Source organism: Argentina silus, assembly GCF_951799395.1.
Source record: "Argentina silus genome assembly, chromosome: 21".
Taxonomy (NCBI): Eukaryota; Metazoa; Chordata; class Actinopteri; order Argentiniformes; family Argentinidae; genus Argentina; species Argentina silus.
The window spans coordinates 2,752,380-2,773,716 of NC_139675.1; the positions used below are offsets into that span (position 1 = coordinate 2,752,380).

The following is a 21,337-nucleotide window of genomic DNA, read 5'->3' on the forward strand; positions in this document are numbered from 1 at the left end:
CTGGGTCGTTGCAGATACAAGCCTCCAGTTATTTAAAAACAGCTACTGTTTGTTGGTTCTCATTTCTCGATCATCAAAACAAACATACAACAGTTCCCATCAATACAAACCATAAACTCTTAATGTGAAAAAGACATCACATGATTTTTTTTTCTTGTAAAACCCAGCTTGCTGCCAATACATCGTTTCTCGTATCTCAACCTCTCCTATGCCAAGAAACCTGTCTTGGCAACCCATGACTCTGATCACCTCTCCTTTCAGTTCTACCCTGTTTTCAAACACAGACAGACTTGAAGGAATTACTTGAAACCCTTGGGCAGAATGTAGTGACAAAGAAGAGGAAGAATGTGGAGATCCTGTGGCTTGCAGGAATGGTGAGAACAAACAGATGCAAAGTTTATTTATGTATTTAAATTTTACATTTACATTTTACACACTGAGCAGACGCTCAAAACGACTTACAACGAAGTACATTTGTCGAAGTAAGTGAATCATCTGTACATCAGTCATCACAATTAAAACAATCTATGCCAGGACCAGGGGCTATTGGCAGTCACAATGCTAGAAGAAGGAATTATTACTTTTTCTTTTTCCTTTTTTTTATTTACAGTAGAGAAACTGTACAGGGGGGTAGTGGGGATGAAAAGGTCTTAAAGAGGGACAGTCAAGATGTAGCCAGAAGAGGTGGGTCTTCAGTCCGCCACCGGGGCGCCAGGACAGTGAAAAGCCGTGACCGAATAGCACGGAAGGGGCTGTTTGTCCCTTTGCCGCCCGGTAGGAAAGCACCAGGGTCTTGAATGTGATGCAAGCTGCTACCGGGGGCCAGTGAAAGGTGCGAAGGAGGGGGGTGAAATGGGAGAATTTGGGGAGATTGAACACCAGACGGGCGGCAGCGTTCTGGATGAGCTGCAGAGGTATGATGGCGGAGGCATGTTAGTCCCGGTTCATAGGGTTAGGGTTAGGGTTAGGGTTAGGCATTTGTGTTGCAACACACCTACATTCAGCATGCTTGCTGTATCATGTTAGGCCCTTAGTTTACCCTTGACAGAAGGGTCGTAACAAGGTCTTTGGAAATGGATTGGAGAAAGGGGGAGGGGATAGGATCGAGAGGGCAAGTGGTTGCCCGCTTGGATGTGACCAGTTTTAGAATATCATCAGGGGAGAGGGGGGAAAGAGCTGATTGCAACCAGAGACCGAGTGTAGCGCAGTGGGTTTGGGAGGAGTGGTTGCAGTGTTGGCGAGAGGTAGAGAGAAAGAGCTGCTAATGTCATCAACCTTCTTTTCGAAGTAGGTGACAAAGTCATCTGCAGACAGGGAGGAGGGAGGAGGGGGGGGAGGTGGGTTGAGGAGTGAGGAAAATGTGGAGAACAGTTTCCTTGGATCAGAGGCAGAGGATCGAATTTTGGAATGGTAGTAAGACGCTTTAGCAGCTGATGCAGAGGAGGTGTAGTTGAGGAGGAGAGAGATAAGGTTTTAGGGAGGCCGGTTTCACTCCATTTCTTCTCAGCTGCCCGGAGCCCTATTCTACCAGCTTGCAGGGTTTCAGACAGCCAAGGAGCGCGTGGAGAGGATCATGCTGGCCTTGAGGTCAGTGGACAGAGAGAGTCGAAGGATGAGGAAAGAGTGGACAGGAGGGTGGAGGAGGCTGCATCAGTGGATAGAAGGGAGAAGGTTTCAACAGAGGGTAGGGAGGATAAGACAGAAGAAGAGAGAGCGGTGAGGGAGAGGGTTCACAGGGGGGATTTGAGGGGAAGGGAGAAGGATCCAAAATGATCAGAAACTGGAAGAGGGGTGACAGTAAGGTTGGAGGTGTGGGAGGATCTGGTGAAGACAAGGTCCAGCTGATTGTCCGCCTTATGAGCCGGAGGAGAGTGGGACAGGGTAAGGCTGAAGGAGGAGAGAAGGTCAAGTACTCCAGACGAGTGAAGCTTCTCTGACTGGATGTTGAAGTCACCCAGTAGTGAGAGCGGTGTACCGTCCTCATGGAGGAAGCTGATAAGGACATCCATCTCTTCTAAGAAGTCGCCAAGCTCACCTGGGGGACAATAGATGACAACAATGTAAAGACAGGGGAGGTGATATGGACAGGTGTGACAGGGGAAGGACATTATGTGACCACTTGAGGAGCCCTGTGAGATGAGGAGATGAGGAGCCCTGTGCCTCCCCCTCGACCAGACAGTCTAGGGGAATGAGAAAAGGAGTAGGCATCAGAGAGGGCTGCCGGAGTAGCTGTGTTTTCCGGTGAAATCCATGTCTCTGTGAGGGCAAAGAAGTGGAGGGACATGAAGCAGGTGTAAACTGAGATAGCCTCTGTTTCCAGACCGCTGATTGGCAGTTCCAAAGTCCTCCCGCAACAGTGAGGTCGTGGTCAGCTGAGCATGGTGGGTAGACTAGATTAGAAGGGTTGCAAGGGGGTGTGTGGCATCTGTGTGTCCTCCTGAGGGATGAAATAACAGGAATGGGGAGAAAGCACATTGTAATATTTGCAGGTATTCTGAACTATGATCTGAGCAAAAACTTCAAGTTGTTACCTACCAAATGGCATCCTGATTTTGCTTCTGATCATCATATTTCTAATGTTATAGGCAGTTTAGTTTGGGCAACTGGAACAGTGGGTCACCTTCTTCCTGTTCAGTATATCACTCACTCACATGTATCATGTGATGTCATAAAGGGTCAAGACACAGTGGGAACTGATCATCTGACAGGCTTCAGTTTAACTTCGTAAAAAGAACTCCGGAACAAGTCATTGCTTTCAATTGCGTCCTGGCCCCGTTGTTAGTACTATGTAAAGAAAAAGATGATTTGTAGACATTGCTGTCGATAAAGAAAACATTTCTTTATCTGTACTTTTGGGTAATAAAATGGTACACACACACACACACACACACACAACCTTCACACACACACACACACACACACACACACACACACACTACTTCACTAGCCAGTGAAATTGAACATCACACACACACAATTAATCAATGTGTATGTACTACTAGCCACCATTGCACTGTTGTACTGAGTGGAAAACATATACAAATTCCATACGAATGAAAGCAACAACTCCATGAAACTTTAAACTTGTCCTGTAGCGTGCCATCTGTCCTCTATCATGAAGTGAGTAGTTTCCTCTAAATGGAGCTTGACGCTAGTTCAGGAGTGGCACAAAGCCAAATGGTGTAGCTGCCAAATGGTGTAGCATCAGAGTACGTTTTGAGTGGCTTCCTTCTCCCGTCACATATCGTATGCGCGCGTGCGCACACACACACACACACACACAATCACACAGGCACACACACACACACACACATACAATCACACAGACACACACACACACACACACACAATCACACACACAGGTTTGCAAACATTTACATTTTACATTGTTGACATTTAGCAGACACTTTCGTCAGCCCTGAGTTAATCTCTCTCTCTCTCTGTTTCTCTCTCTTTCTATCTCTCTCTCTCTCTCTCTTTCTGTCTCTCTCTTTCTATCTCTCTCTCTCTCTCTCTTTCTGTCTGTCTCTCTCTCTCTCTCTCTCTCTCTCTATCTATCTATCTATCTATCTATCTATCTATCTATCTATTTCTCTCTCTCTCTCTCTCTCTTTCTATCTCTCCTTCCCCCGGTTGCAGATCTGCCGGAGACTGAACGGCATCAGGTTCACCAGCTGTAAAAGTGCCAAAGACAGAACGTCCATGTCTGTAACGCTGGAGCAATGTGCCCTGCTGAGGGATGAGCATCAGCTCAACAAGGACTACTTCGTACGAGCCCTGGATTGCATGAGGAGGTAGGAGGAGGAGGAGGAGGAGGAAGACTTAGGTGTACTCTGTCCCTGGCATCAGAGGCCACCCCTTCATCACACCATGTACCGTTCCTGGGTCAAAGTTCACACCTTAGCCATGTTGTTGCATGGCACGGGCCCTGTTCCAAAACTATAAATATAAATCTGTCCTTATCACTGACCTGACATAGCTGGGTTGGGGAATGCTCTGTTAGAGCTATCTCTGTTTACACCTACCCAGTGGAGTGAGATCAGTGATTATTACCTTCAGAAAGGAAGGATGGAAGGAAGTAAATGAGGGAGGGTGGTATTGGAACAGGGTGGTACAAGTATTGGAACAGAGCCACCCTAGTCTGTCATGGTGTCACTCAGGAATGTTCCCATGGTCCTCTCTGCATGCATCTCCCTCACCACCATCACTCATGCACAGTGCACAGTGGAGGGGAACCGGATCACATGCAGCAACAAGTACGACAGGGCGTACAACCAAGAGCAGTTTGAGAGTCAAGTTTATGTTACTTCCCAAATGAGCTGTTGTAGCAGTATAAATACTCTACAAACACAGAGATGGATGTGTTTTCCACTCCAGCACAAGTGCAATGGTGGCTAGTAGTACATACACATTGATTAATTGTGTGTGTGATGTTCAATTTCACTGGCTAGTGCTGTATTACACATCAGCTATGGTTGTGTGTGTGTGTGTGTGTGTGTGTGTGTGTGTGTGTGTGTGTGTGTGTGTGTGTGTGTGTGTGTGTGTGTGTGTGTGTGTGTGTGTGTGTGTGTGACCAGTGTGGCATGACTGGTGAGAAATGCTGTGGTGAGAGATTTTATCCGGCCTGCTTGATGTAAACAGATGATAAACAGCAGGCCAAGGCTTTCATAAAGACATGCAACCTCAGTGCATATGGTAGACACATTAGCGAAAAAATGTAGAAACTTGTACAAGCATGTGTGTTTTTGAGGGTGTTTTTACCGAAATAGCAGTTAATCAAAAGCCAACTGGTGTCAGTTTGACGACTTCCTGGAGAAGTAGGGGTTGGGCTCGTCAAATTGGATTGGATTTAGATCTAGAAATCTGCGTTTCTATTGGTCACACCATCACGGATACATGCACACCTGCACCAAGACAAGACTTTTCAATCAGCCGCCATTGATCCTCTGACTAAAATCTACAGATTCCTACAAAACGGACAGAATTGAGACGAGAGGACAGGAATGAATAGGCCTGCATGCCTCTACCCACTCCCTCTTCCTCCTCCCCCACCTCATCACCTCACGTGTGACTCACACTCTTCCGTACATCTCTCCATCCATGCGTCCGTCCGTCTGTCCGTCCGTCCGTCCCTCCGTCCGTGCCTTCGTGCCCTGTGCTTGCCTGGTTGTCTGTGACCTCCTAGAGGGCCTAATCTTCACTAACAAGGCTGGTATCTCTATCTCTGTCTGTCTCTGTCTGTCCTTCCGGGCCGCTGCAGTCGGCTCAGCCAGGGAGACGTGGGACACTGGGATGACCCTGAGGCTTGCGCGGTGGTGGAGAACAAGCCCGCGCCGCGCCACTTTTACCCCATCGCCCTGCTGCTCGTCAGCTCCCACCTCCTGGTGGTCTGGCTCATTTTAAGTCTTGTTTTTCTGCTTGCAAAATATCAATAAACTGCTGGCTAACGCCGTACTCGCACCGTTTCCGCCTTGGTGTTTACTTATTTGTTTGTTTGTTTGTTTGTATCTTTGTTGCTGTTGCTTTTGTTGTTGTTGTTGTTGTTGTTGGCGGCGGCGGCGGCAATTACGGACCAATGGAGGGGGGTTGTGATTTGTATGGATTTTTGGTTTAAAAGGGTAATTAGGGATGAGTTAGCTCATTTGTAACATCGACCACGTAGCTTTCAGACGTTAATCCCACTTGAAGAGAGTACGTCTGGAGATTAGTCATTCAGGGACAAACAGCTGAATCCGAGACTCATCTCTTGCAATCCGCAAAGCAAGGCAGTGGCTTGTACAAAGAAACTTCTGTTCTGCACAAAACTAATATACAGATACTAAAGTTACATATTCATATGTCCAAAATGGATATTCATGAGTCAGGATGACATTGATATCATCATAAATTACTCCTTAGCACCCACATTTATTTTAGGAATAAGTCTGTAAGTCATATACGGTTGAAGTCATGGCCTCTCCTCCTATTAGCGAGGCCCTGCTGCACACGCATACGTATATGACTTCTCTTAAATGCTGGTGTTTTGATGATTGAGAAGAATACATGAAATTGCATAGTGTAGTACTGTGAAAAGTGTATGTAAAAAAAAAATGGTGTAGTGCTGTAAAAAGGTTTTAAGTAATGAAGTTACACTGGAGTCTACTGAAGGGATGTCGTCAGACCAGATTCCATTCTATTTCCAGCCTTCACATTGTTAATGTTGAACATTCGGTGGAATTGATTTTGCATAGAGGGTTTTAACCTCTTAAGCTGGACGTCCCATATATACGGACCCCAAATTCTGCTTTAATTTGATTATGGACAACTTCATCTCCTTGTCATATGTATGTTATTCTGAACTATGATCTGAGCAAAAACTTAAAAGTTGTTACCTACCAAATGGCATCAGACCATCATTCTAATGTTATAAGCAGTTTAGTTTGGCTCTGTTTTTTAGGCAGAATTTAGTCAAATAGGGCTTTCAGCAGAATATTGAGCAACATTGTTTTCAGTAAGGCGCTGATTGCAACATTATTCACATAGTATATTCCTCCTCAAAGAGTGATACGCCCGGGGGCACTTAGGGGTGCAGCCACATAACGCAAGGTTCCTGGTTCAATTCCTCTCTCTCACCCATCCTTCCTGTCAAGCTCTACTGTCTCTATCCCAATAAAGCAGAAATGCCCTAAAAACATATTTTTTTAAAAAAAGAAGAAAAAAGACTGATATGCCCAGTCAGTGCTGTTGTGTAAGGGACAGATGCATCTGCCTCACTGTCTCCGTAGAAATCAGAGGACAGTTTTGATGCCGTTCCTCATTCCATTCCCGTGCATTACTATAAACAGAGGACGCATTTCTGCTTTACTGGGATAGAGACAGTAGAGATTGACAGGAAGGATGGGTGAGAGAGAGAGAGGAGGGATGACATGCAGGATATGTCGATGGCCGAAATCGAACCAGGGACCTTGCGATGATATGGTAGGCGCCTTAGTGTGCTACGCCACTGAACGCCCCGACGCTCTGGTTTCTATGTAAATCAGCCTCCACTGCTCCACAGGTGGTAGAGTGATCTACCGCACACAAACACACAGATTAGTCTGTATGACCCCAGCAAAAACAATGTAGGCCTCAATCCAACTTTTCAATGCCTTTGTTATAGGCAATTCCACGAAAGTGGTATTAAGCTCCATGATAGCTCTGCGGCTATGACCACAGTCATAAATGATGTTGTACCATAACAGAACAAACATGACTCGCATCACATTCACCGACCCACAGGGGTCACACGGCTGAGGGAGGGGAATGAGGGAAGAACTGGGGGACGCGTCTCTCCACCATCTCTCTCGGCTTTGTGTTTTCTGAATACAGTCACCATTTTGAGAAAATGTTTCATGATTTTGGTTTTATTCCCCCCCCCCCCACCCTCCACCCCTCCTCCTTTTTTCCCATCCTTTTCTTTTGGTCATCCCATGCCAGAGAGGGATGCCGGATTGAGAACGTGCAAAAGAATATTCGATGCAGGAAGTACGCCTTCAACATGCTGCAGCTGATGGCGTTCCCTAAGTGCTACCGGCCCCCCGAGGGAACGTACGGGAAGGTGGACTCTTGAGAAACAGCGTACGTATGGACGAATTATGTCATTTGGCCACCTGAACAAACCAAACGACTTGGTTTAATTCAAACAGCGAATGCAATAGTTGTAGATAACAGACATGGCCGTGGTCAAGGTGTTAAACAGTTGCAAATGACTCTGATATTGTCCATGTTATGGAATATCGGTCGGACATACTGTTGTTGTTTTTTTGCTTTTTTTTATTTTTATAAACCGCCATCAAGGACTAGATTGCATCTTCATAAAGTCGTAAATTTGCTTTTATTTGTTTGACAGGCTTTTGGCTTTTAGCCATGTTTTATGTATTATCTTCCAAATAGGTTGCTTAGTCTATGGAATATGAAGTATATATAGCTACATACTGTTTGTAGCCACCATTCCCTCTCATTGCTGTATGGGAGGGTGGAGAAGTGTGTGTGTGTGTGTGTGTGTGTGTGTGCGTGTGTGTCTGTGAGAGACAGTACACGTGCATCTTGCATATCAGGTTCTTCTGGAGTAAATATTAATTAACAAAGAGGCCTCTATAGTGTTTGATATGTCAGTAAATGTTTATCTGACAAAAGAAAAACCTGTTCTTGTGTGCTACCAGCATCTATCTATTTACAAGTGAACATTTTCAACCATTGTTTGTTGGATTACCAACCCCATCTGTTGTATATATTGTATAAAAATATATATTGTTTTTTCCCTATATTTCCCTATATTTCTGTCATCAGGACCATGTAATCTATATCATAACTGTAATATTTATTTTTGTATTTTAAAAGTGTTTTTTTTTTAATCTTTTGGAGTCACTTTCTTTAAATCAGGTGTGCCTGACATATTGGTTGTTTTTTTTCACAATAAGTTGCATGTACAGTGTGTCTTGTTTATTAAAATAAATATGACTGAAATGTTTAGGATGGATAATAGTGTAATTATTATCTTACCACAATAAAATATTAATCTTATTAGGACACACACGTGCGCGCGTGCAGGCACACACACACACACACACACACCCACACCCACCCACCCATACACACACACACACACACACCCATACACACACACACACACGCTGCCATTTATTTTCAGCTCAGTGTGTTCTGGTAAGGGAAGTAACCGACTGAAATACTTCTCATTTTCACAACGTCGGGTGCCACTCTCTGTTCAGCTGGTCACCAGGGACTATTAGGGACAGGACGATTTCACAAGCTTGTTCATCCACTAACAATATTACTAAATAGTAATCCTCCATTGCCACAGTACATCTTTGCTTCTCTCTGCAATCCAGCCAAAACAGCACGTGCAGCAACTACAGCGCGTGACCGATCGTTGGGGGGGCAAATGCTAGAAAATGTTCTCCTGGTCAGCCACTGAGGAGGACATGGAGGAGATCAAGAAGGAAGCCCTGGAGCGCCTCAGGCCGTACCTGTGTGAGAAGCTGGTGGCCGACCGACACCTGGACTACCTGCGCTCCAGGAGGGTCCTGACCCGCGACGACACCGAGGACATCTCCAGCCGGGCCAGGGGCAGCAAGAAGACCGGCAGGATGCTGGACTACTTAGCTGAGAACCCCATAGGCCTGGACTGCCTGGTGGAGTCCATACGCAAGTTGAGGACCAAGGACTTTGTCGTCAGCAGGATCGTCAGCGAGGTGGAGCAGGTGAAGACGGAGAGGAAAGAGGCGAGCAGGCTTTCAGAGGCCAGTTCCTCGCCTGTCTGTCGAGGGGAAACGCCCTTCGCTTCATATCCGAGTGTCGCCACCAGATACAAAAACAGTACCGAAGCAGATCCGTCCGTCTGCGATGACCAGTGGGGTCGAAAGTTCATGAGTGTGTCAATGTCTTCCATTGACTTTCCCAAGGGAGTCAGTGTGTCCTCTGTAACGAGTCTCCCGAAACCGGGGGACGAGGGGGCCCCCCCAGTACCCCCAGAGGAGGACCTGGAGTCAAGGAGCAGTGACCTGTTCCAGACTCTGCGCACTTGGTCAACTCCCCCTATCTAAGGCTGGCCTGACGGGGCACTTTCTCTTGGGACAGTTCAGTGGTTCAAAGTTCAGTGGTACGTTTTATTGTCCCCCTTGTTGTAAACGTCATCATTATCATATCTCATGTGAATCGTATGATCAATAAAACACTACAGTTGTGATGAATGAGAGACGTAAACACGAGGTCGTGGTGTGGTTCTATTATTCAAGCATAACATCCTGACACTTCCCAAGCAGGAAAACCACAAAGACAAGGCAAGGTAGAAAGGTTATGTTTATTATGGTTGTAGGCCGACCCCAAAGCCTCAGTTGCACTTTATCCCAAACAGAGGAATGTGGAAGTGGCCATAACGTTTCAACAATGACTTGGTGAACTTGATACAGGGGGGACTATTTCTATGAAGGGAACCAGTCAACAAGTTTCTTGTATATTGTGATATATAGAATTGTACGTTTGTACATTTTCGTCATACTGACCAGATTTGTTGGTGTGTAGTTCATCATACATACATGTACAGTATAAACTGTTTGGCGAGAGTTAGTTTGTGTGTACTTACAGCCACCGGCAACTTTACGTGTTTCCGAGCAGTTGAACAGGTGTACCTAATAAAGTGTGTGTATATGTGTATATATATATATATATATATATCTGTCCGTTTTGTAGATTCAACGTTATTGTCATTGTGCAGAGTACAAGTACAGAGACAATGAAATGCAGTTGGCGTCTAACCAGAAGTGCAAAAAAACTGAAAATTGCAGTGTGAACAGTATATACAGGTAGTGCAGTATATGAGCAGTATAGTAGTGCAGTATAGTATAAGTAGTGCAGTGTAAGCAGTATATGAATTAGCAGTAGCATTATAAGCAGAATAAATAGGATGCAGTATGAACAGTGTAAGCAGCATATGAACTGTATAGGCAATGCAGTATAAGCAGTATATATGTATTAACAGTAACATTAGAGTAAATAGCAGAATAAATATGGAATGCCGTATGAACAGTATAAACAGGTATGTACAGAATGTACAGATATGTGCAGTATATATATATATATATATATATATATATATAGAGAGAGAGAGATATAGATATATAGATATAGATATATATAGAGAGAGATATAGATATAGATATATAGATATAGATATAGATAGATATATATATAGATATATATATCTGCTTCTCTTTTCTGTTGACCACATCCTGCTGTCCCATGGCCTGGTCATCTGTTTTGCTCCTCCTCGTAACCTTTAGAATTAGAAAGCCTACGATAGTATTGTGGTATAATAGTATAAAGTGGCCGGTGTGTGTGTGTGTGTGTGTGTGTGTGTGTGTGTGTGTGTGTGTGTGTGTGTGTGTGTGTGTGTGTGTGTGTGTGGTTGCCTAGGTAACAGGGGATGTGTAATAAAGTGGCCGGTGAGTGTAGTGTCGTCTTGTGACTGTGGGGTGTTTCTGATTGATCGTAGGTCAGAGGTCAAATCTCCTTAAATCAAGGAGTTGTTTGTCCTCCGTCATGAATAATGATGCATTCGTCAACCTTGTTTTAGCGTCACTTATAACATGCTTATAAAAGGTTTAAGAGGACAGAGATACTTTTCAGGAATAGCAACGAGCTGGAAGGGCAGGTCATGATAGCATACTGTGAGAATTTAAGTAAAATACTTCAAAAAATATATATTTAAATATTGACAGCTTGCAAAACACTCAAGGCTCAATAGATGTTTTGTCAGATATAAGAATGACTGAAAACAGATATAAAAAGATCAAACTAGTAAACAAATAGGATAACAAAATATAATTATATTCAGTTATGCACATATGTACAGAGAACTGTTTACCTTTAAGCTTAACCTGAGCAGTTCTACAAATCATGAAATACCTTCACATACAATATTCAACATAACACTTAAAGGGATAGTTCACCCAAATTACAAAATCACATATTTGGTTCCTTACCCTCAAAGGAGTCTATGGACGAAGACAAACTGCTTATCTTGGCACCGTCACTAACTGCTAATTGTTAGCATTTCTAACCAAAAACCAATGGAAGTCAATGGACCCTAAATAGCCATGTTTGAAATTGCATGCCCAACTCAACCAAATTCTCTGATTGAAGTCTGTCCTTATGTATAGACTTCTTTCAGGGAATGGAACCAAATACTGTGTGTGATGTTGTTATTTGGGTGAACTATCACTTTAATAGCATAATAATAACAAAAAGAATGACATGGTTATGTTATTTTTTTTTTTTTTTTTTAAATACAATCATTTTATATCTAGAATATATTTACAATCAAGTTGGTCAAGGCAGGTCATTGTTCTTTTTAGAAGGTTCTTCAGCCTTTCGAGGAACATGCTAGCATCGACAACAGTTTGTGCTTCACACGATGAACAGCTAGAACTGTTCTGAAAATGCAGCAAGAGAAGAAATGTAAATTTATATCTGGATTTTTCATCTTCAATAGGAATGCAGAGCAGCATTTAAAAACATATTGTGATGTATACACATGTTGTACTGTAAATAGTGAAACGTCTTGTTGGGTGAAGCTGAAACAGGCAGGTAAGGTCGCGTTGCTGAGTCTCCAGGTGGGTCCTGACCCGCAAGGACACTTAGGACCGACAGGTACACAAACACCCTCAAATAAAGACTGAGAATCTCTACTTTAGCCTCACAGTAATTGTTGAATTCAAAGTCCAAACATTTGTATAGAGACAAAAAAAGACGACATGCTTCACTGCCGTTACTTATGTCGTTCAATCAGGTGTGATGGCGCTAGGCTGGAAAGAAGAACATTGACTCCCTGCGGCTCTCCAGGGACAGGTTTGACTATCACTGCTGTTATAACACATCTTTGTTACAGTACATGGGCCTAAGCGTCAGAGCATAGCTTTGATCTGATCAGGACTTACATAGTGCCGTTTGTATTGGTCTTTTTTGATGGCGATGAAGTTCCTTCTTTCTTCATTCCAGTCCAGCTCTACAAGAATCACATCCAGCTCTAGCAGGTAGCAGTATATGAACGATGTGGTACAATGATCCTGGAAGACAGATACGGTATGATGTATTGCTTAGTTAGGCCTTCATAAACCATTGATGAAGCCTACATAGATAACCATTTATAAGCATTAAGGGTGACATACTGTAAGGGTTTATGCCACATTTGGGACAGCATCACATGGAAGGATGTGTAATAATTGTAATGATTGGGAGCAAGAAATATTCATGTTATTATAAGACTGAAACTATGTTGAGACTAATATCAGAGCCAAAGTAATACATGATGATGACCACTGGTCATGACCACTACTGAGATGACCACTGATGGCATCACAGACATTCCACAGAGCTCACAGACATTTTCCTTCCGGGGGGTGGTAAACGGATTGGGGCAGAATTTAAATTCTGCCACTATTGTCCACCCAATGTACACTCACCGGCCACTTTATTAGGTTCACCTTGCTAGTACAGGGTTGGACTCCCTTTTGTAGCCTATCTGCTTCAAGGTTCGACGTGTTGTGCGTTCAGAGATGGTCTTCTGCATACCTTGGTTCTAATGAGTGGTTATTTGAGTTACTGTTGCCTTTCTATCATCTCAAACCAGTCTGGCCATTCTCCTCTGATCTCTGGCATCAACAAGGCATTTTCGCCCAGAGAACTACCGCTCACTGGATATTTTCTCTTTTTTGGACCATTCTCTGTAAACCCTAGAGATGGTTGTGCGTGAAAATCCCAGCAGATCAGCAGTTTCTGAAATACTCAGACCAGCCCGTCTGGCACCAACAACCATGCCACGTTCAAAGTCACTTAAATCACCTTTCTTCCCCATTCTGATGCTCGGTTTGAACTTCAGCAGGTCGTCTTGACCATGTCTACATGCCTAAATGCATTGAGTTGCTGCCATGTGATTGGCTGATTAGATATCTGCGTTACCGAGCAGTTGAACAGGTGTACCTAATGAAGTGTATACAACAGAGGCGAAAGGCATCGAGAGTGTACAAGAGAAAAGTCTTTTGGAGAACTGCTCCCCATGGTTGAGGTGAGCGGCCAGCGGCCAGGGGTCGGGCAGGCAGGGGGGTAGTCAGGCAGGCAGGGGTCGGGCAGGCAGGCGGGTAATTGGACAGGCAGAAGTCGAGCAGGCAGGCAGGTAATCAGACAGGCAGGGGCGAAGCAAAGAAGAAACCTGGAGCGGGGATCGAACCAGCAACCTTCCGATTGCTGGCCAGCCTCTCTAACCTCCAGGCTACCTGCCGCGTACGACTGTGGGGTTGATGACCCTCTCTATCAAAAAAGGCCCAATGAACATCGGAGACAGTTTCTTAGCATCCGTCTTTAAGGGTAGATCCCAGGGGACTCCTTGTCTCCGGGTGTGTAGTTAGGAGCAGGAGTGCGGCAACGGTTAGCCTGCTGTTGGTACCGGCCAGAGGCTCTCAGCAGGGCAGCACGGGCACGACGCCAGGTCTTGTGACATCGACGGAGGTGGGCTTGGACCGACGGAACCAGGATCTCCTCCTGAGAAGAGAGGGGGCTGACAGCCATAAAGGCACTGAAAAGGCGACATACCGGTAGCAGAGGTGGACAGGGTATTATACTCCACCCATGGAAGTTGGGATGCCCAGGTTGATGAGTTGGCGGACACCATGCAGCGAAGGGTAGTCTCCAGCTTCTGGTTGGCCCTATCCACCTGGCCGTTGGTCTGGGGATGGAACCCGGAGGACAGGCTGATGGTGGCTCCGAGGGCGGAGCAGAAGGCCTTCCAGACAGCTGAGGTGAACTGGGGTCCCTGGTCCGAAACGATGTCACAGGGTAGGCCGTGGACCCGGAACACTTCCTTCACCAGCAGGTCTGCAGTCTCCTTGGCAGACGGTACCTTTAGCAGGGGTAGGAAATGGGCAAACTTACTGAACCGGTCAGAATGACCATCTTACCGTCGGAAGGTGGTAGACCGGAGACAAGGTCGAGAGCCAGATGAGACCAAGGATGCCGAGGTATGGGCAGGGGACGCAGCAAACCCGAACTGGGCCGGGTGGAGGTCTTATTATGGGCACAGACAGGACAGGCAGAGACAAAGGACTTGGTGTCCTCCGTAAAGGACGGCCACCAAAACCGTCTACGGAGGAAGGCCAGCGTACAGGTTATTCCAGGATGAAGAGTGGAGGTGTGAGCCCATTGTAGCACACAAGACCTAACCGTGTCCAGGACAAACAGGCGACCCGGAGGGCTGTTTCCGGGGTCGGGTTGGGTCTGCTGCGCAGCTCTAACTACCCCCTCAATCTCCCGATCCATGGCGGGATCCATCCTCACCTGCCCGTTGGCAATGATGTACCCGAGGAAGGAAACTGATGGGGCGCGGAACTCGCACTTCTCCATCTTGACAACGGTTCTCCAGGAGCCGTTGGAGAACCAGACGGACGTGCTGGACATGGTCGGCGAGATCCTTGGAAAAAAATCAAGACATCATCCAAGTACACGAAACAAAAAGATTTAGCATGTCCCTGAGGACGTCATTCAACAGATTCTGGAAGACTGCTGGGGCGTTGGTGGGACCAAGGGGCGTATGACATGAAGGTACAAAAACGAACTGACACAGAGACAGGGAAACAAACTGACTAAATACACAGGGAAGGATTATAAGGAACAGGTGAAGCCAATAAGGGTGGGGTAGACAGTCACCCAAGCGGGAAACACACAAGGGCAGGGGGTGAAGTGTCTGAAACGAGAGACAAGCTGAGGAACACAAAAATAAACGAATAACGAAATAAACAAAAAAATAAACAAAAAAATAAACGAATAACATGAAACAAAGATAAACACAAACTAAGAAACAGAACGAGACGTTACAGAGATGAATGCATGGATGACTTTTTGGAGATCAGCAAATTACAAGAAAGGCTGTATTTTGGAAATGTTTTTCAACTGATAAAAACATGACAGTACAAATATTTCGATTTGTTTCTTGAAATTGAGGTCAGCATCAATAATCACCCCTAGGTTTCGAGCTGAAGATTTCACATTGGCAGCCAAGACTGTCCTGTGTTGCAATGAAACCAAAGTTCACTTTGAGACACACTTTCCTAGACCAACAGATAACTGTCTTCCTGAGAGGTATGATGAGAACCATTTTAAGGCAGTGTCTGTAATCCCTACACAATCGAAGGCGGTTTATGGTACAATGGTATGATTGATTGATTGTATCAAAGGCTGCACTCAAGATCAAGGAGAATTAAGATGTAACACTGACCTGAATCAGCTGCTAAAAGTTGTTTGTTTGTGATTTTAAGTAGAGCAGTTTCAGAGCCATGACGGGCAAAAACCAGATAGGAACTTTTACTGTTATGCTCATGGTCAACCTAACCTTTAACCTTTACAGGTTAAAACTGATGTCATTATTAAGGTCGTCCCCTGGAAGTCCTGTATGACCAAGTATGGATGTACCGGTCAGTTGAAATCCTACACCAAGACGTTATATGTTATATATACGTTATATACGTTATATATGTTGAATTTGATGAGGAGAACCAATTATTACAAGACCCATTCTGACGTGAATCTAAGTGATGCTCTTTGAGAAATGATTGAACACTTGAATGCTTGTGAAGAGTTTCTCCCAGGCCTGTATGACCAATAAACATCGTCTATCCTCTTTCTTCCTTATTGACCACCTCCTGCAGTCCTTCACATTCATGAACACAACTTACATGGATGACATCATCGATTGGAGCGTATAAAGATGCAGTTGATTTCTGACAAGAGAGAAATGCATAGCTGTTGACAGAATTGTTACTGTATCAAATGTCCACAGGTTAATTCCACACATACTCCTGAGTAATGTCCTCTCATGTAAGTGCAAGTGTAAGTCCTTAAATCAAAGATACAACTGTCCATGTATTCAGGCCTCGGGGTTCACATGAACATTCTGACTTTGAACTGTGTGAATGAAACCTGTCAACCAAATGAAACAACATAACATGGATGGCTTTATTTGATTGACAGGTTGGATTTGCACTGTTGCACATGAAAGTCACACCATTCATATGAAATAGACGGTGCTTGGATGAAAGCCTCAAGAGCTGAATAGACAGTGTTAGTGTAGGCTACAGTTTACGTATTAGTACAGGTGTGCATTTAATTTGACTGTTTGGTTTTCCGTGATTTAAATCGTTATTATATAATTAGACTGTTGTGTGTTGGATTTGAAAGGTGAATATTTGAAACTGACTGTTTCATTTGTTGCTTGAGATCCACCCCTCATACATGGTCCCATACAGCTCACTACTGTCCTCATCCTACACACACCCCCCAACTGTTCTCCTCCCAAACTCTCTCACACACACACACACACACACACACACACACCCCCCAACTGTTCTCCTCCCAAACTCACACACACACACCCCCCAACTGTTCTCCTCCCAAACTCACACACACACACACACACACACACACACACAGAGCGTATCATCCCACACTGTTCTCCTCCCAAACTCACACACACACAAACTCACACACACACACACACACAAAAACACACACACACACAGCTTGTGAACCCGCACTGTTATCTCTTACCTACACACACATTTTTCTCTCCACTTCAAACGTTTGCTGTATTATTCCTGCTTAATGAACACAAGGTAGGCCGACGTCACAGCCAGTGCTCAATCTCCTCACCACATTTCAGAAAGTACTTTGTTTGGACCAACACATCATGTGATATCATTCCTTGATAGCTACCGGTTTATCATGGCCATTTAGCACTATTTTAAAGCTCAAAGGACCTTTAAAGCAGACTGGACCTTTAAAGCAGACTTAAACCATTGCTGAACTGACCTGTAAAATGTCTTTGTTGTCTTCCACCCACTTCTGAATCTCCTCAACATGTTGTACATCAGTAGCATCGGCAGCAGACAGGTTTGCACTCAGGCAGCTTTAAGTGGAAAAGCAAGGTTGAATACACAATATTGATCAAAGCCATAATAATCATCATAATCACGACGGGTGAATTGTAGACTAACGGTGATGTTGAATGAAGAAATGTTGAATTTGTCTGAACAGAGTCTTAAGAGCAGTCTCTTTGTCCACCTTTACATCGACAAAACGTCATAACAGTCTGCAAGCAATGCTGTTTAATTAGGTGCTGTACCTCAGAATTAAGAAATTGAGCCAGCGATTGAGACTGTTGGAAGGGATGGCCCCAGAAAAGCCTGCTGCATTGCATGCCATTCTAGATAGACAACAACAGGAAAAGAAGCATTTGGGACAGTACTGACATGAGCATTGAAACAGTAGGCACATTGCACAGTAACCTCTATGGTCATAAGCTTGTTCTGGCCATGAAACATGTTGCATACTGATGTGTAGTGAAAGGAGCCTGTATTGGAACTGGACCCACCTCTGAACAAAAAAACGTTTGTTTGTAGCCGACAAGCCGCATGCAATCTGTGTTGAGGGGCAGGGGGACTTGTCAATCAGGAAGCTCCCCTGGGAATTGCATGACAAGGTCAGTGACATAGGATTCTGACAAGATTAATGTTAAGGATATAAATCTGTCAGTGTTCTTAATTGTTATCAAATTATGTTTGCGATCTATTTAAGTCGCGCCATGCTCTACCAACTGAGTCACAGAAGACACACACTCTCTCTCTCATCACTGCCATACCTGGTCTCTGACTCACACATTACACAGTATTTTGTAGTTGTTCAGCTAAAACTTGAAAATATCCACAACCTATAATTGACTCAATGAAATGTATTACAGAATACAATGGCACCACAAGTGTCAGGAAAGGTGAGGGCAACAGAAAGAGAGAGAGAGAGGGAAATGAGAGAAGTAGGAAGAAACTAAACCAATGGTGTGTGACTAGACTGAAGGGAGCCATAGCTGAGTGCAGGAAGCTAGGTAGCGTCCCTCTGCTTGGTTATTTGGCCACCTCTGGCACATGAGGTTGAGGTTGAGACGGCACTGATACAGGTCTACCTCCTTCAGAACAACCTCCTTGACCCTCACCAATCCAGCTTTAAGGCTGGGCACTCTACTGAGACTGTTCTCCTTGCTGTCACGGAGGCCCTCCACTCTGCTCAAGCTTCCTCCCTCTCCTCTCCTCATTCTTCTGGACCTGTCCGCTGCATTCGACACAGTAAACCACGCAATCCTTCTCTCCACCCTCTCAGAACTGGGCATCTCTGGCTCTGCACTCTCCTGGTTTGCATCCTACCGCTCTTACCAGGTAAAAGCCTGCCCTCTCCAAGACTTCTCCATCACAGTAGAGAACTCTACCGTGACCTCCTCCCAGACAGCCAAGAACCTTGGGGTGATCCTTGACAACCACTTATCCTGTGTGGCGAACATCACAGCGACAGCACACTCCTGTAGATTCTTCATCTACAACATCAGAAGGATACGTCCATTCCTCACCAGAGAAGCAGCACAACTTTTGGACCAAACACTTAAAAAAAAATCATACGATTTTTCATAAGATTTTAAATCAAGCATATTCAGATATGACTTTCTTTTAAGCAACACTGTTGTACAAAGTGTGTTTTCCCTCTTTCTTCTGTGATAGAATTAATAGTTTCCAACTGTACTGGCTCTCTCCGTAACCCGACCCCTGGCTATCTCCCTGTGTGTAATGGTCCCTGTTTTACTCTCCACAGACTCTCTGAGTAATCACATAATGCCTGCTCTGACTACGGCTACGCTCTGCACCCCTTCTCCGGGGAGGTGCGTTGCAGTTTTTTTCTTCTTCTTCTTCTTCTTCTTCTTCTTTCTCTCTCTGTCTATTTTCCCCCGGGCGGCTGGCGCTCCTAGCCCGCGCCCCAGATGGAGACAGCGTTCTTCCAGCTGAAATCACCTCCCTGTAATCTATAGTTACACAATACAATGTGCTGTTATGATTAGTCCCCCTTACTGTACTCTAGAGGACTCTCCCCCCCCCCCCTCCCCTCCATCGCCCCCCCTCCTCTCCCCCCCCTCCCCTCCATCCTAACCCAAACACAAGGTGATCTCTCACCTTGACTACTGCAAAGCACTCTTGGCCGGGCTCCCCGCCTCTGCCATCAGGCCTCTGCAGCTCATCCAGAATGCTGCCGCCCGTCTGGTGTTCAATCTCCCCAAATTCTTCCATGTCACCCCCCTCCTTCGCACCCTTCACTGGCTCCCGGTAGCAGCTCACATCAGATTCAAGACCCTGGTGCTCGCCTACCGGGCGGCAAAGGGAACAGCCCCTCCCTACTTGCAAGCAATGGTCAGCCCCCAACCCCCTGCCCGATCACTCTGCTCTTCCACCTCGGCTGGCCGCCTGGCACCGCCGCCTCTACGTGGATGCAGCAGCCGCGCTACTCGGTCACGGCTTTTCACCGTCCTGGTGCCCACTGGTGGAACGAGCTTCCCACTGCTGTCATGACTGCAGAGTCACTACCTATCTTCCACCATAGATTGAAGACCCATCTCTTCAAGCTACATCTTGACCGTCCCTCCTGGGGTTAGATTCCAACATCTTGACTGTACCTCTTCATCCCCTCTACCCCCTGTACAAGTTTCTCTCTTGAAATTAAATTTATTTAAAAAAAAGAAAAGAAAAAAAAAAAGTAATTCTTCCTTCTTCTAGAATTGTGAGTGCCAATAGCCTCAGGTCCTAGCCTAGATTACTTTGTTTTATGATGACTGTTGGATAGATGATTCACTTAGACAAATGTACGTTTTGTAAATCACTTTGGATTAAGGCTTCTACGAAGTGAAAGTGTAACGTAAAAAGGTCGTGCAGGAAGCAGCAGTCTCGTTTTTTCAGGATTATACTCTCTCCGTTTCTGAGATGATTGTGAAAGCGAAATCAAATAAATGGCATTATGGTGTGATCACGTTTGACAAGTTGGATCTGCATTGTCATGTTACTGTCACAGCGCTGGGCAGTTGTTTAGGTGTCTCCAGTCTACATTTGCAAGCCAAACTTCCAAGCCTAGAGCAGAATATAATGTATAGAACATAATGTAAACACTGCATTTCAACATAGCTTAATGGTCAAATCAACAACAATGAGGCTGCTAGATGCATATAGTCCTACCTTTATTCCTTGAAATAATGTATAACGTTATTTCCCAGAATAGAAGGAGCGCTGTCAAAAACCCAGTCAACCGCAAACATTCCTTTGCCCCAGAGCAAAGGAAACAAGCCAAGATCAAATTTTCTCAACAATGCCCAAGAACGATCCGTTTCTTATGCATTGTAAGTTCCAATCATTCGTTATGTCGAGGTTCGTGAAAAAAGTAAAATAGGCTAAATAGTCCACAAATGCATTGCGAGCGTCCACTGCCTGAACTCGCAGTGTGCGCTATGAGACTATAGTTCACGATTTGCCACAGGCGTTGAGTAAAAAAAAAAAAAATGTTTTCGGTTAATTGCATTGGCTTTAGGTGGCGAAATCCACGTCCGGTGTCTGAATCAATTTCATGCATATTACGCGCAATGGTTGCGTAAAAAGTGTGCATGCTTGTAGTAAATATACTTAGATGAAGAAAGGAAGCTGCAGAGGTCCGGATGAGTCAGTTTAATCGTCTTTAATTAATCATAACTTTATCATTACATACCACGGCCAGATGTGGGGGCTCCTGTCCAGTCAATAATGTCCCCTCCTATCTAGTCCAGCCGTTCAGTCTTCATGGAATTCCCAGGTCCACGTTACCCTAAACATTTTCAACCTATACGATGGTGATGTTTACAGTTTTCACCAAATAAGGGTATACCTTTTGGTGCTGTTCACAGCCTTAACTAATTAAGACT

The 21,337-nt window shown here is 44.9% G+C and overlaps 3 protein-coding genes across 8 annotated transcripts in view; 2 read left to right on the plus strand and 1 right to left on the minus strand.

The window, feature by feature from the left end:
* The window catches only part of inpp4b (inositol polyphosphate-4-phosphatase type II B), a 100,993-nt gene extending 92,505 nt beyond the window's left edge, over positions 1-8,488 (plus strand). The window contains exons 16-18 of the mRNA XM_083692792.1: positions 262-374; positions 3,640-3,794; positions 7,456-8,488. Coding sequence (XP_083548918.1) covers positions 262-374; positions 3,640-3,794; positions 7,456-7,588 — 401 coding nt within the window. The 3' untranslated portion in view covers positions 7,589-8,488. The remainder of the gene's footprint in view (positions 1-261; positions 375-3,639; positions 3,795-7,455) is intronic.
* A 130-nt stretch (positions 8,489-8,618) lies between these two features.
* Positions 8,619-11,805, plus strand: LOC310820890 (B-cell lymphoma/leukemia 10-like). The gene is made up of 2 exons (XM_083692719.1): positions 8,619-10,904; positions 10,951-11,805. Exon 1 carries the CDS (start codon positions 8,931-8,933, stop codon positions 9,579-9,581), a length of 651 nt encoding a protein of 216 aa, XP_083548845.1. The 5' UTR covers positions 8,619-8,930; the 3' UTR covers positions 9,582-10,904; positions 10,951-11,805.
* Positions 11,806-11,827: 22 nt separating this feature from the next.
* Positions 11,828-20,872, minus strand: il15 (interleukin 15; the record flags this gene model as incomplete). 6 transcript variants are annotated; one of them, XR_014554842.1, is made up of 8 exons in its annotated part: positions 19,572-19,999; positions 17,954-18,042; positions 17,705-17,785; positions 17,392-17,488; positions 16,260-16,304; positions 14,866-14,998; positions 12,474-12,602; positions 11,828-11,969 (listed from the first exon to the last, which is right to left on the minus strand). XR_014554842.1 is itself a non-coding variant. In XM_083692715.1 (7 exons), the coding sequence occupies exons 1-7, from the start codon at positions 19,683-19,685 to the stop codon at positions 11,829-11,831; spliced, it is 696 nt and encodes a 231-aa protein (XP_083548841.1). In that variant the 5' UTR covers positions 19,686-19,999. The 6 variants fall into 6 exon arrangements, 4 of the variants coding, with proteins under 4 accessions (XP_083548841.1, XP_083548842.1, XP_083548843.1 ...); XM_083692715.1 differs by lacking the exon at positions 14,866-14,998 and having other exon boundaries at positions 11,829-11,969; XM_083692717.1 differs by lacking the exon at positions 11,828-11,969 and having other exon boundaries at positions 11,978-12,602.
* Positions 20,873-21,337: the final 465 nt, after the last annotated feature.